General features: G+C 34.5%; 1 protein-coding gene across 2 annotated transcripts in view; it reads right to left on the bottom strand.

Moving 5' to 3' along the window:
- Positions 1 to 17,023, bottom strand: part of RAB28 (RAB28, member RAS oncogene family) — a 99,533-nt gene that overhangs the window by 69,224 nt on the left and 13,286 nt on the right. For both annotated transcript variants that reach the window (XM_059924175.1, XM_059924176.1), the window contains exon 4: positions 8,288 to 8,417. In XM_059924175.1, the coding sequence (XP_059780158.1) occupies positions 8,288 to 8,417 (130 nt within the window). The remainder of the gene's footprint in view (positions 1 to 8,287; positions 8,418 to 17,023) is intronic.

The following is a 17,023-nucleotide window of genomic DNA, read 5'->3' as shown; positions in this document are numbered from 1 at the left end:
CCTAAGAAATCATCTCTGCAAAGATAAGAAGACAGGATTTCAATCACATGAAAAGTTAAACTCTCTTAAAATTGTATGGCAACAAATATGTTCAATTAATCAGACTTACAACTAAACAGAGTTTGGGTCATCATATTTTAGGAATAGAAGGTGCTCATGATTGCCTAGTACAATCCCCTCATTTTATACATGAGGATCATCTTAAGTGATTAAATAAATCGCTAAGGTAATGTAGCTAGATAAAATGACAGTAGCAGGACAAAGTTTTTTGATCCCTACTCTAGTGTTCTTTTAATCTATATTGGATTTATTAAACAATCACAGCAAATATAAAGTAAAATAAATCATTAAAGGGGCTTAAATTACATTAATAAAAATCTCAAATCTTTTCACAAAAAGTTTTTATAGCTGTATTCTTTAATTTTATTTAGTATTAATTTAATATTTAATAATTTCTTCTAAAATTTAAAATCAGAGAGTCATCATAAAAGAAACAACAGGTGGATTATGCTTTCTTTAGCATTTAATAAACTTTCTCTATCATGACAATGAAAGACAGACAGAAATCATATGAACAGATTGCTATGACCGAAATGCTTACACAATTCCCCCAAAACAAACAAAACAAAACCACAAAATCCTTAAACTTCTCAAGCTAAATAAACTGTAATACTGTCAAAATGGTTTAAAGTAGGCCAACTAAAAAAAAGTTAACTATGAAATGACATAATAACATCACTGCAACAACTGTCAGGTGAAAAATGGTTTCTGATTAGTATTATGAAAAAGCACTTATTTGACATTTTCTTACCCAATATATCAGTCACAACACCAGTGTGAACGCAAGCTTATGCATTTAATTTGATAAAACTACTCAACCAATTAAACTTGAAATACTATCAAAGTGTTCTTAAAGTACAGTAGGAGTGTGAAATACCATATAAGAGAACAGCTGTAAGTGTATGTATTAAAATACTCTCTCACTCAGTATACAGAACACTGATGCTATCAGTATCAGAATAAGATGCTGCCAGCATCCTCCAGTATGTAAATAATCATAGCTCTATTTGACAAATTTACATGTAAAGAGAGGAAAAAGAAAAAAGAAAAAAAAAATGAAGCAACAGAAACATTAGGTCCATCTGAAAAAGACACTTGGATCTGATACTTTTGGGATAACTATCACCAGAACAAAAAGAACCATATTAAAGTAAATGGGTAAGGGGCAGAATGTTATAATTTAGACTGTATAAACAGAATGAACTTTTCAAATCCTCAAAAGAGTTTTTGTTTATGCCTTATAAATTGTAAACTCTTTTAAACAAACTGGTAATAATGACTCACTTGTTCACTTTGCTAAAATATTGTAGATGATAAATTTTATAGAAGTTGATATGAATCCTTCAAAACAGGAATCAAAGTAAATGTTACTTACTTCATAGTTTCACATTTCCACTCTCCAGATACAATAAGAATTTTTGAAAACTCAAGAGTCGCAGTATAGGCAAGTACTTTCATGTAAAATCCCATGAAGTTCTTAAAGCTGGACATAAAGCCATCTCTTATACTCATCTATTACTAAGAATAAAGAATAGTCTTTAAAAGCCTTGTGATAACTTTACTGAGAGCATCAGTAAAATTTTCAACTTAAAATTTACTTGTTTTACTAATACATTTCCATGGAGTTCAGGGAACACAACTTACAGGGTACATTAAAATGTAACCTTTGAACCTCACAGTGTAAAACATCACTTCCTGGGCAGAGATAGTACTCCAAGAAGAATCAATCACTGTTAAGAAGAATATACACTCAACATTGTTAATTAGTGTTGATGCACTCTTCTCTATGCCCTCATCTGTCATGAAGATTGTTTAAAAATCTGAGTTATTAGTCTTTATTTGGGAAAGGATCTGTTTAATATCTTTAAGAGTAGAAATCATTCATCCATCCACTCTATACTGGAGCATGATAATTCCTACTCCCAATACAAGTTACTGATAACCACCACCCCTCCACTAACTAAGAAGCTATAAATCAGGAAGGGGGCAGCTCCTATGCAACCCTGTTAATTTCTGTTTACAATCTATCCAACTGAGAATGTTAGCTAGTCAGGGGAGAAACTAGGTGATGGATCAGATAGTAGGAAAACATAACAGCTTAAAGATAGAAAATAACAAAATGACAAATTAAAATGCCATGTGGTTATAAAACATGGATTGAATATAAAATTAATCTTTAAAAAATTAATATTCCTGAGTGTTCATTTCATTTTAATTTGAACTTTCCCTGAAACACTAAAAGAAAAACTAAAAGTGTATTTGAGTGAAGACTCTGATTTTTAAATTAAACACAAAAATTTAAAATTTGTAAATAAAAAGTTGAAAGTGTAAGTTTCTACCAGTATGTAAAAGTCACAAGAAAATGAAGCAAAATTCTTAATTTTTTTTAGATTTATTTAACCTAAAATCATGATATAAAATCTATGACATTTTATCTCTAACATGATCCAGCATAATATAACTTCAATGTGTTTCTTAAGAAACTCTGACATTATTCACCAGAGTGGAATTCACTAGGCCAGTTGGGCCTGAAGGCCATCTAATAAGTTCCCTGTTACCTACTATGTATTTTTCCTTATTAAGAAAACAATTTTCCCTGAATAACGTATCCCAGGCCATATACACTCAATTTCAACAGAGTCTTCCTGAAAAGGCTTTTATTCATTCATTTGGTATTCATTCATTCAGACATTGTTCTAAGTGATGAGGTCCCTAGCTTTCACAGAGCTTAGACAGACAAGAAACAAACAAGAAATGATATCAGATGACAATGAGACTATGCAAATAACTGAAACAGAACGTCCTGACAAAAAGGGACTTGATGACTCGCTTAGATTTGAGTGGTCAAAGAAGGCAGCTCTGAGGAGATGACATTTAAGATGAGATCCAAATGACAAAATGGAGCCAGCCAAGACAAATGTGCCTTACACATATAGTGGACAAGGGAGCATTTAGTAGAAAATTAGGTCTGAGATGTAGGTAGGAGCCAGATAACCCTGTGCTTGATGAAATTGGATAAGGAGTTTGGATTTCATTCTATTGTGATGAGAAAGCACTAGAGGGTTTTAAGGAGAGAAGTCATACAGTATGATTTGCCATTTGGGAACTGGATTTAGGAGATCAAAGCTAAGAGCAGGAGGAAGAGTTAGGAAGCTAGTGCCATAGTTCACATGAGAGTTGATGATTGTGTGTTGGGACATGGTCAGATCCACCTGTAATAAGCCTGTAATAAGTGGTCATATATCGAAAATCCCTAAGTTCTGCAGTGCAGGCTCTGATCAAGTGAGAGTGCCCCGATGCTTGGAGAGCAAGACCTTCAAGGCCAGGAAATCAGGTATTAAGCCTGGTGCAGAAGCTGCCTTAGATGGTAATATAATTGTTTCCAGGTGCTTATGTGGCTATATTCATAGCCGATCAGACAACGCACTGTACTTGGAGCCACAGACATCATCAAACTCCAATGGAACTTCCACAAAACACACAGAATAAGTAGATGACTTACCCCTTTCCCATTTTTTTTTTAAATAAATTTATTTATTTATTTATTTATTTTTAATTTTTTGGCTGCATTGGGTCTTTGTTGCTGCGCACAGGCTTTCTCTAGTTGCGGTGAGCAGGGGCTACTCTTCGTTGTGGTGCGCAGGCTTCTCATTGCGGTGGCTTCTCTTTGTTGTGGAGCGTGGGCTCTAGGTGCACGGGCTTCAGTAGCTGTGGCACACGGGCTCAGTAGCTGTGGCTCACAGGCTCTAGAGCGCAGGCTCAGTAGTTGTGGCACATGGGCTTAGTTGCTCCGCGGCATGTGGGATCTTCCCGGACCAGGGCTCGAACCCGTGTCCCCTGCATTGGCAGGCAGATTCTTAACCACTGCACCACCAGGGAAGTCCTCCCTCTTTCCCATTTTGAAAGTTACTACCAGGAATATTTTTTTACCTCACTAGGGAAAAGTAGGGCCTTCCATGGAAATTTGAACATAATTTTATTTATTAATCCCAACAACCAGACAAAGCAAACGAAAGTCAAATTTCTAGAAAACTTGAAGATGGTAGAGAAAAAGAATAAAATTAAGACCCAGATTAGCAGTTCCCAATCACTCCTTAAGCACTCTCTGTGGTTCAACCTTTGCACAAATTAACAATGGCTAGCTGAATACACATAGCTGGCACTCGAGAATGTTTGCTGAATTAATTGCCCTACCCAACACACAGCATGAGAACTATCATGGTAAAAAACAAGGAATAAGATGGTGATAAAGGAATTCTCTAGGAACCATTTTCTTCAGGCTACTTTTGTAAAATATCTATGTCAGCTGTACTAATTTGTAACTTGTGATCTTTCTAACTGAAGCTATAGTCCATGCTTTTAAAAGGCTATTATGATTAATAATAATAACTAATAGTTATTGGGCACTTACAGTGTACAGGAAATGTGTTCTAAGTGTTTTTATGTAATAGCTCATTTAATCCTTAAACCGACTTTATCAGACAGAAACCATTATCCTTATTTCCAGATGAAGAAATTGAGACTTAAAGACATAAAGTAACTTGTCTGATGTTACACTGCTGATAAGTGAAGAAACTGGGCTTGTAAGCAAAGTCTGTCTAAACTTAAAACCCTCTGATCTTAACCACGACTCAATACTTCACTTAAAATCTTAAACAGTACAAAGAAATAACACTACTGTTTTATATCCTTTTAGAATTGAATATAAAATAAAATTAATTAATTTGTTTTAAGTACAGTTGACCCTTGAACAACGCTGGTTTGAACTGCGCAGGTCCACTTACATGCAGATTTTTTTTTCAATAGTAAATACTACAGTACTACATGATCCAAAGTTGGTTCAATCCATGGATGCAGAACCGTGAATAAGGAGGAACAGAGTTTACAGAGGGCTGACTATAAGTTAAACGTGGATTTTTGACTGCAGGGAGGAACTATGCCCCTAACCCCTGTGTTGTTCAAGGGTCAAATATATTATATACTTTTAAGTATTATATACTGAAATAATTAACTTACTAATTATCAATTCTACTTCATTAAAGCAAGTCCCTTCCTCTGCTGGCTATATCATTAACCTATACTAGTTAAACCATAATAAAATGCAATTTTTACAAAACTAAACCTGTAATTCATCTTTACCTAAAACTATTCTCAATCCTCAGCCCAAATTTCTGAGAGTTTACCATATTTTAATAAAAAGCACATGATTTTATAACTTACTAATTATAAGCTCTTACTATGGAACAAATTCACACACACACACTCTTTGTATGGAAATTTTCTCTGTATCCCATCTTTTTGCTAAACTTTGGCTAAAAGTTGGCTACTGCTGCCAATATTTTCATAGCCTACACATACTTCTTTTCAACATATGCTTTCTATTCAAGCAAATAATAGGACAGAATAACGAATTTTTAAAAGCACATTTAGGCAGACGATGACTGTGTAGATAATGATCATAATAATTCAAACGTCTTCCCATCATGCTTCTTTTGCTTTGCCTTTAACTAGTATCTAAAGTCTTTGCTTTTAATTGAGGAAATTCATTGTCAATAGATCTATTCTAAAAGAAATGTTAAAGGAAGTTCTTCAAACAGAATCTGCTATCAAACAGACTCTTGGATCTAAACAGATAAATAAAGAGTGCTGGCAATGTAATAAGTAAATGTAAAATAAAATGTACCTTTTTTCTTATTTTTAATTGCTCTTAAAAGCTAAATGACTGTTTAAAGCAAAAATTATTTATAGAATATGTAAAAATATATCTGACAATAATAACACAAAGGATTGGGGTGGGAGGGAATTAAACACTAATGTTTAAGCTCCTTATACTACACATGAAGAGACATACTATCATTTGAAGGTAGACTAATTAAGGATGTATAGTGAACATCTTAAGGAAACAACTAAAAATATAACATATAAACATATAATATGTGTAAGTTAATAGGTGAAATAAAATGTAATAATAAATGATCAATTAACTCAAGAGAAAGCAGAAAAAGAGGAAAAAAAAGAAAACAACAGATTGAACAAATATAACACTCATCTGATGAATGAAAAAAGTCAGATGAAACAACTGTGAAAGCCTTGCCATCTGGAACATTCTCTGAATCTGGGAGCTGCTTCCTTGACTTGGAAAACGTTCCAATGTTTCATGAGGCCCTTGATATAGAAACTCTTAATAAAATCTCTTTAATTAGTTTGGTGTTGCTCAAAAAAAAAAAAGTCTTTGCTTTTTAATATAATTATATCCCCAAAAAAGAAAATGAGTGCATACTACTATAATGTAACATCAACTTGTAAACACAAATTGTAAAATCATTCACTACATGATAATATTGATCATATGAAACTGGGCCGGTGACAGATAGCAGTAAATAATATCCAGGAAAATGTTTGTCTCTAATCACTTAATTTTACACATGTAACATTCTGTGTGACTGCATACTCTATTATATGATCGCATTCTGAAAGAGAGTATTATAAATACAAGAAAGGGGTTAGAGCTAAACCAAAAGTGAAAAAATTCTTTTGACTTTCATGCAATTAAATCTCAAACATAACACTGTAACAGTTTTTTGCATAAATTCATATAATTATATAAATGTTTGTTTTTGAAACCCAGGAATGGCATCACCAGCACAGTCCAATAGCCCATCTAGTCTGACATCCTGTCTTAGACAGTGACCAATGGCGGAGGCCTCACAGGATAGCATAAACACATAACATAATGTATATAATTGTGCACCACTACACCATTACTCCAGATGTAGTTAGATTATATCCTGAAAGAAATGAAAACAAACCCCAACCCCCATCACTCCCTTACTCTATAATTTCCCAAAAGGTGACGGGGAAACCTCCAATAAAGCACAAATTTAACTATAACATAAACCAATGCTTTGGTGACATGACGAATGACTAACAAATGATCTCCTAAAATGAAAAGCTGCACTCAGAAACAGAACCTAAGCTCATCAAAACTTATGATTTATAAAGGGGGATTTCAATGAATTGAAAAGCATCTGATTCACTCAATTAGATCTAAAAAATAGATGAGCAAAATTTAACTAAAGCTTTAAAAAAAAAAATGTTTCTTTTACCCAAGCCATCCATTTTGTGATATGTGATACTGTTTTCTAGAAAGTATTATAAAATTTATATTTTTAACTCTTCAGAGAAATGATATTCACACCTGTTTTGTAATGGTTTTAAAGTAAGGCTTGGATTTATTAAATGTTCATCTAAGTGTGCAAAACCACATAATGAAGAAATTGTGGTTTGGTCCTTCAGGAAGTACTATTTCCTAAACAATTATAGACAAAAAAAAATGCACTGTATTTTTAAAGACTTTTGGAGAAGATAATTCTCTTGGTAGTATACTTGGGTATTGATTTAACAAAGCTTATAGTCAGGAAACAGTTCCTGACCTGAATCCTCCATGGTATAATTTAAATTCATTTTCTCTTTTTCTGACCTCAAATAAGTTGTAGAAGATTAGGTAATATCATATCTTATATATTTGAAAACTCTTATTAAGGTCCCCTTTACCAGGATAAATGCATTGCAGGACTATGAACCAAATAATAATCCTGTACTGAATTCAGTCTTATAATTTTTATATGCTGTATATCATAGCCCAAGAGACAGATCTCAAAAATTACTTATCCATCATTTTTACCAAGCACCACTCCTCTCCCAATATACTCTTTCTCAAAAAAAAAAATCTATATTTAAGAACAAACCTCAAAAATTTAGAAAAGGAAGTTTATGAGCGATGAGAGCAAGGAACAATGCACACAAAATTCCATGCAGACACTGCTTCCTTCCCTAGAACAGGGTATCATTTAATGAAATGTATCTCTCAAAATCTCTGGGGCAGAGCTGAAGCTGCAGTGTAATATCATAAAATCTGCAGCTGTGTTGCTGTTCTTAATAGTCCACGCTGCTTCCTTAGACAACAGGAAGCCAAAACACACACACACTGCAGAACAGAACTTACCTTAACAAGGAATTGGCCAAAGCGGCAGAGCAGTTACGATAGATCAAGCATCAAACTGTTATTGTAAAGACTGTACACATCTTTAGGAATTTTCTCCTCAACTTGCTCACTCCAGGAAAACAGTATCTATTTATGTTTCCAAACATCAATTTTTTTTAGTAATAAAAACTACAGGATAGACAAATAAAGTTTACTATATATAAATAAACATTAATAACTTACTTTTATTGCCCACCAAGGCAACCAGTGGCTGAGTTTCAGACTCCTCACTCACTTTCTTCACCACAGAATACCAATCTTCTAAATTCTCAAAGCTTTGATAATTTGTAATATCATATACCAAGAGGATTCCCTGTCGCAAAAGAGTTACAGAATATTTATAATATGCTACTTTAAAAAATATTAATACTGAACACTGTTAAGTAATAGATATGTTGAATAGAGTATAAAAAGTACAAATGTGGACTGTTTGTATCTGACTTCAATTTAGGTATTAGCAGACAGATAATACTGAATGTCTTCATTCAAGATAAATCCAGCAATTAAGATACAATGCAAGCTAAAGAATAATTTTATCAAACTGTAAGTGGTTTTCCAATGAGATATCTGGGATATGCTTGGTAAGTTTCAATAAAATATAAGAAAATCATATCATAGAGGTGAAAAAAGCTTCAAGGTCTACAATTCTGCCTGTCACTTTCATGAGGTCAAACATTTAAACCTTTCAATAAATAACCATCTGCTGCTGCTCTTTTTAAATATTTTCAAAAATTGAGATTCCATGACATCCCCTGACAGTCAATTTCAGCGTTTAACACAATTTTCTTTAAATGAAATAAGTCGATTTCCTCTTTCGGTCCTGTGTGCATTTGGAGAACAACATGAGAGTGTCCTCCTTATAATAACCCTTCATGTACTTGAAGATAGTTAAGTAACTCCTTCACCATCTCCTTTCCAGAATAAACAAACTCAATTCCTTAAACTTGCCTCAAAGGACCTATTTTCTATCCCTTTAATCATAGTTGTTGGTTCTTCCCAGGACATGCTACATATAGTTTTTTGACATCCTCTTTAAAATGAGCAATGTAAAACTGGACATGATACTGTAATAAGAGCCTGAACAAAGCCAAATACAACAGAGCGATTGCTTCCTGCCTCTTATATATCATATTCCTTTTAATATATCCCATTATTTTGTGTGGGAAGGAGAAGAAGTATGTACACTCACAAAAATAACACTGCCACATTCTTGATTCTCATCCAATTTGTGGTCAAATACTTAATACAAAGCTCTCTGCATATTTAAGTCTGGACCCTAATGGCATTTATGTCTCCTTCTTCTTAAGTTATAATCATAAATGTTGACTACTTTTTTACACCTACTATGTACCAGACAGATATCTGGATCTTTTCATTAATCCTCACAAAAATCATGCAAGACTGGTATTATTATCCTCATTTTACTAATAAACACAAAGTCACATGGAGCCAGGATTTGAATCGAGGACTGAATGAATATAAAGTCCACCCATTCAGTCTACAAAAATTTGTCTGCCAACTATATATGCTAAGCATTGTGCTGGGTACCAGGGATATAAATTCCAACCTCAAGGAACTCACAGTCTTGCAGCAAAGCCAGGCACATAAGCAGACAAGTATATAACACACAGGTCATGGCCAATGATATGCTGGTAAATATTAATTAACCAGCTTGAGGCATGGCAGCCGTGGGGAAGGGATGAGAGAGTGTTATTTATAGCATCTGCCAATTTCTGTAGTGTAAATACTCCCCTGTGGTCATTTTAAAGCTATCAATGTCACTTCACTGAACAGAGTTGGGTAGGACACCACTACACAGCACTTCCATCATACAGATACACTAGATATAAATAACCTCAAGAGCGTAGACAACAGAAATATATAGTAAAATAATCAGTAAGTGATGCATTTTGATCATATAAATCTTTGTTTTTAATATAATTTATGAGTTTTTATATATTTTTTAATCATGAATATACTCAATAACCGGCTCACAAAAATTCCTGAAAATTTAACAATTAACTCTCCCAATGTGGCTCTAGCTTACTACTATTATGAACTTCCAGTACGATGCTCTTTTTTTCCAGTTTTATTAAGAAATAGTTGACATGCATCACTGTACAAGTTTAAGGCATACAGCATGATGGCTTAATTTACATATATTGCATGCTCTTTTATTAAACTACACTGGCCCCCAAGTCGCTTAGCTTCTCTGGGTCTCAAGTTATTTGCCTCTAAAGTTAGATCATTGAATTAGACACTCTATATCCCTTTCAACTTAATTATTCCATAATTTTTATGCAAAATTGTTTGTCTGATTTATTTTAGTAACTTATAAATCTATTTCTGCCCTCCCAAATGCTTTGAAATAATGCCCAGCACAGAATTATTTGAAATAATGAACATCCTACTTTTCTTATTAAGAATAATGCCCCAGAATTAGCCTCTGGACAAAGCTAATATTCAATCTATTGACTCCACCTCCAGTTGACATGCGTGATACAATATATTATGTTGAAAGAGCTCTGCCCTAGAAGTCAGATTGCCTTTGGATTGTAGTCCTAGACCTACCATCTATTGATCTTGGGCAATGCTTCTGTCATCTACCTTCATAATACCTGTCATGCCTAACTGATTATGTAAAGTAATAAAAATAGACAATTTAAAAACAACAAACTACACACTTACTGGGAATTTTTTTATTATTATTCTGAATGAATATGAATCACATTTTCAGGGCAAATGTGAGATTGTTTTCACTCTCATAAACTGAGCCTTGACCTATGGTGCCTCTTAAACCTTAAAATTTTTAGAACCCTTCTAATTAATATATTAAAATATTCATCGCAACATGGCTCAATATCTGAACATAATAGAATATATGCAAATAAAACATGGCCAGCATCTCTTGATAATCAGTACTAGACCAGAGCTATAGAATAAAAATTAACTATCATTGATCTAGACCAGGAGTTGGTAAACTATGGCCCCCAGGTCAAATCCAGCTCATAGCCTATATTTGTAAATAAATTTATTGAAACATAGTCACACTCACTTAAGTATTATTAATGGCTGCTTTTGCACTATAATGGCAGAGTTGAGTAGCTGCAGCAGAGACAGTCTGACCTGCAAAACCTAAAATATTTTCTATCTGGCTTTTCAAGGAAGTTTGCCAATTTCTCATCTAAACCAATATATCCCAATATTCTTCAGTCAGCAATACCTATGAATTATCCAGGACTCATAAGAAAGACAGAAGGATAAACACCTTTTCATTAATCTAGCTATCTACCAACCCAAACATCTATCGGCTCATATATCCATTTCTCAATACCATTTAATGCAAAAATTATGATTTTTATCTTTGCTCCTAATATGACAATTTTGTACCAGTTTTGACCAACACCCATGTGGTTAAAAACTGAGAAGGAGAAATGAGAAAACCAAAGACATTAACATAGAAAAGAAGTTCTAGGACTTTCAGTTTCAGCTCAGACATGTAAAGAGCTTGGAAGTCATCACTGTTCTTACAATAAGAAAAAAGCTGGACAAACTGAAAATCCATGACTTTTCTTGGACACAACAGAGAGCTGAGTTTGCAGGGCAAATTGCCACCCTGAAATCGGAGTGATGTGTGAATCCAGAGAGTCACAGCCAAAATCTGCTTACCTGGAACAAAAGCCACTAGAGCCAGTAAATAGTAGAAACATTTAAATGGTAATTTTGATGAATTGTTGGAGGCTGAGTGTGGGCTAGCTTGAGGATGAGAAACTCCTGGGGGACACAGTCTTTGGGATACCCCCATACTTTCATGTGTTTTACCTCTAGGAACCCCACAAGATCCTCATGGTGAAGAGTCAAGAAAAATCCCCTCATGGTTCTGGCATGAGAGGAGAGAAAGTAACCATTGTAAAATATGCCCAGAGCATTATCTGTAAAATGGCATCCTCCCAGGAAAAAAGCTCAGAACTACCACATGAGAGAATGGCATTTTCCAACTCCCGCCCCTTCTAGTCATCCTGTCTCACCTAAATGAGAAAAGCTAAGAAATATCTATGAAGGTCACAGCCCAGGGACACAGATGCTTAAGTCACACAAGGCTGTGCTTAATCATAAGAGTATAGAATGTTTCCCCTCTTCCATACTTTAACACACACCAATAGGGCTCCAGTATAATAGTAGATTACATTTGAAAGAGCTGCAAGACACAAACTCCAACAAAGGAAGAGTTCTTTTGAGATGCCCAAAAAGACAGGGGAGGAAAAACACAAGGACATTAGAGGAATTTGATGGCTCTGCCATCTAAAGATTCAGCAAACATTAAACACAGACCAACTCCTGGCCAAATTAACATAAAACCTCACACTAAAAGCCTATTTATTTGAGTTCTTATTACTCAATACATCATGTCTAGTTTTCAACACAAAATTAAAAGGCACACTAGAAGGAAGTTTGAAGAGAAAAAGCAAACATTAGAATCAGATTCAAAATTGAGACAGATTTTGGAATGATCAGAACAGGAATTTAAAATAAATGTAATTAACATTTTAAAGATTCTAATGGAAAAGGTAGAAAACATGAAAGAACGGTGGGTAATATACACAAAGAGATGGAAACATTAATGAATAATAACAAGGAAATGCTAGATATCAAAAATACTATAACAGAAATAAGGCCATTGATGAGCTCATCAGTAGACTGGACACAACCTAAGAAAGAAACAGCCAGCTTTAGGATAAGATAATAGAAACTTTCAAAACTGAAATGTAAAGAGAAAAAAGAATGAATAAAATACAATATCAAAGAACTATGGGACAATTCTGAATGTATATGACACATGGAACTGGAATACCAGAAGGAGAAGAGAAAATGGAACTTAAGAAATATTTGAAGTAATAATGGCCAAGAAATTGCCAAAATTAATTAAAGACACCATCCACAGATCCAGGAATCTCAGAGAACATCAAGTAGGATAAATACCAAAACATCTACACCTAGGCATCATATACTTAAACTCCATAAAACAAAACACAAAGAGAAAATCTTGAGAAAAGGTAGGGGGTGGAAGCCAAGGGGAGGGAGGGAATACTCTATCTATAGACCAACAAGGAGAAGAATTATAGAGAATTTCTCTTCAGAAACCAAGCAATTAAGAAAAGAATGGAGTGAAATTTTTAAGGTGTTGAAGAAAAGGACCAATCTAAAATTCTAGACATAAAAAATCCTTTTCTAAGTAAGGAGGAATAAAGACTTTCTCAGATAAACAAAAACTGAGGGATTTCATAGCCAGAAGACCTTCTCTGGAAGAAACGTTAAAAGAAGTTCTTCAAGAAGAAGGAAATGATACAGGTCAGAAACTCAGTTCTACATAAAGAAAGGAAGCATATCAGAGAAGGAACAAGAAAAGGTAAAAGAAAGTCATTAATTTTTCTTATTCTTAATTAATCTAAAATATAAATATTTAATACCAGTAACAAGGTATTGAGTGATTATAGCATATGGAAAAGAGAAATGAATGACAGTGATGCCATCAGGGACAGGAGGGATGAACTGAGAATATTCTTTTATGCAATATTTTATGAACTACACAGGAAGCAATGTAGTATCATATGATGGTGGACTTTGATTAGTATAAGATGCAAACTCTAGGGCAATTGCTTAAAAAACAAAGTTTTAGTATAATTGACAGACTAAGAGATAAAATGCTCAAATAAAACCAGAAAAGAAAGAAAGAGAAAAGGAGGGGGAGGGAGGGAAGCAAGCACAAGGATCAGAAAACAAACATGAAAGATATGAATCCAACTATATCAATAATCACTTTAAATGTGAATGGTCCAAATACACCAATTAAAAAACATTGTCAGAGTAGATGAAAAACCAAGACTCAACTATATGTTGCCTACAGGAAACACGCTTTAAATATAAAGACACAGGTTAAAAGTTAAGGGATAAAGAAATACCATGCTAAAAGAAGTGAAAAGAAAGCTGGAGCAGCTATATTAATTTCAGACAAAGCAGACTTCAGAATAAGGGAAATCATGAGGTATAAAGATTGGCATAATGGTAAAGGGGTTAATTCTCCAAGAAAACATAACAATCCTTTGTGTATATACACTTAATAACAGAGTATCAAAATATGGAGCCCAAAACTGATAGAACTGTAAGGAATTCAAAATCCACAGATCCACTAATATAGCTGGAGATTTCAACACCCCTTTTCCATTAATTGATATATCAAGCAAGCAGAAAATCAGTAAGTTGACCTGAACAGCAGTAACAATCAGCTTCATCTAATTGACATTTATAAAACAGTCCATCCAACAACATTAAAAGGTACCCTCTTCTCAATCTCATATGAAACATTCACCAGATAGACTACATTCTGGACCATAAAACACACCTTGACAAATTTGTAAGAATAGAAATCATACCAAGCATGTTCTTAGATTACAATGGAATCATTAGAATAATAGAAAGAGCTGGAAAAACTCAAAATATGTTGAAATTAAACAACATACTTCTAAATAACACCTGGGTCGAAAAAGAAGCCTCAAGAGAAGTTTAAAATATCTTAAATAAAATACAACCTATCAAAACTTGGAGATACAGCAAAAACAGTACTTCGAGGAAAATGTAGAGCACTGAATGTATATATCAGAAGAGAAGAAACATCAAAAATCTAAGCTTCCACTTTAGAAAACTGAAGAAGAGCAATTTAAACTTAGTGCAAGCAGAAAAAATAGTAATAATAAAAATTAGAGCAGGGCTTCCCTGGTGGCGCAGTGGTTGGGAATCTGCCTGCCAATGCAGGGGACACGGGTTCGAGCCCTGGTCTGGGAAGATCCCACATGCCGCGGAGCAACTAAGCCCGTGAGCCACAACTACTGAGCTTGCGCGTCTGGAGCTTGTGCTCCGCAACGGGAGAGGCCGCGACAGTGAGAGGCCCGCGCACCGCGATGAAGAGAGGCCCCCGCTCTCCGCAACTGGAGAAAGCCCTCGCACAGAAACGAAGACCCAACACAGCCAAATATAAATAAATAAATAAATAAATAAATAAATTTATTAAAAAATAAATAAATAAATAAAGTCACATCTTAAAAAAAAAATTAGAGCAGAGATCAATGAAACTGGAAAGAGGAAAACAACAGAGAAAATTAATAAAAACCAAAAGTTGGTAACCTCTAGCCAGACTAACCAAAAAGAAAGACAGAGACAGAGTCAGAGAGACAGAAAGATAAAGAAAGATAAGGCACAAATTAACGAGGGGTCATGACTACGGGTTCCCACAGACATTAAAAAAATAATGAAGGAATAATATGAACAACTCCATAGCCCAAAATTTGAAAACATAGGTGAAATGAACCACTTCCTTGAAACACACAAACTACCAAAACTCATACAAGCTGCCACAGACTCCCAGGGCCTCTACCCACCAGCTTCAGCACACCAAAGCCAGACCTCTAAGTACTCATCTCTTTGGGAGCCTATAATATAAGTACCCTCAAAGCCCTGAGTCTCTCACCCCATCAATCAATCTAGTTCTCTTCTGATTCCTTTCAAAAAACTATCAGAAAGTACAACTCCCTTGGAAATGCAACACATCTTGGCAACAACTCAAGTCTAAGAAGAATCTACGGGGAACTGCTGGAAATAACTGTTTCTTGGCAATCTTGTGGCCATCTAAACCCACCACCATATCTCATGTCCCTGATACCCTCTTTTATCACCTATCCACCATTTATCCTTCTACTATGTCTTCATCCCCATACTTTCCTGTGCTTCCTCTTCCTAATTTACCCTCCACCTGCTCCTCTTTCTAAATTTTTCTGCCATGACTTTTGGAAATGAGACTTCAAGTTTAATAAATCCTTCTACATCTTCAAATTCTTCACAAAAATTTCCTCCATCTTCTATGCCTTAACTTCACTTTCCTCACCCGCCCCCCCCGCAATTGCCAAAAGATATTACCACCCCTTCTCTTTATAAACCTTAAGACTTTTAGTAAATATTGCATAATATTATATAGTACTTTGTTTTCATCTATTTCACTTATCACCATATCTAGTAAGCATGATGAGTCAGTAAACCAAATGGATACCATTTTCAAAGGAATAACTGACAGCAGTCTTGAAGGAACAAACACTGTGGCAACACTTAACAGTATTATAAGGAATTTCAAAATTTAGTTCTAAAATTTAACAGATACAGTACATACAATTTAGTGAAAGTTACCCATTTCCAAAATACAGGTATTTTTTTCTCCCTGATTTGTACAACAAATAATCTACTTTAGTTTTTAATTAAATATAGAAATGAATTAAATCATATAGATTATACAATAGTCATAACCACATATACTGCACTTTGCTGTATAAGTACTACCTGTAAGAAGGAACACTAATGCAAGAGACGTCTGTAAATATTATAAGTTGACAAATATCCAACTAAAAAATTCATGGTAAAAGACAGCAGAGGGTCTCAGGGAGTCCAACTTTGAGATATGCTCTCTCCCCAGTTGTCATACTGGCACCATATCCTTTTGTTGGTGGTTAACAGGGTGGCTCATCTGTGTGGGGCACTGGTACACAATAGTAGTTATGTTCTACCTCACAAATGAGTACACTTCATTGAGTTTATACTCAGTAGGGCAGTGTTTGCAAACCACTTAGATTCCAGGACGGAAAGAGCTACAAAAATGAAACATCCAGTCCTTCTCTGAGGTTTGTTATTAGCCTCTGTTAGCCACAGGTTACAGGGCACTAAACACTATGTACTGTGTGTTTGCTTGTAACCACTATGAAAAATAGCCTATAACATCTTTCTGAAGACTCCTAGAAAATTTTAAGTTAATTTAAAATCTGGGAATTTAACTGGGACATACTTCAATTCTTAGAACTAGTTTTTGACAAAATACCTCAC

This window comes from Balaenoptera ricei, chromosome 5 (assembly GCF_028023285.1).
Source record: "Balaenoptera ricei isolate mBalRic1 chromosome 5, mBalRic1.hap2, whole genome shotgun sequence".
Lineage (NCBI taxonomy): Eukaryota > Metazoa > Chordata > Mammalia > Artiodactyla > Balaenopteridae > Balaenoptera > Balaenoptera ricei.
This window is presented reverse-complemented; position numbering and strand designations above follow the sequence as displayed.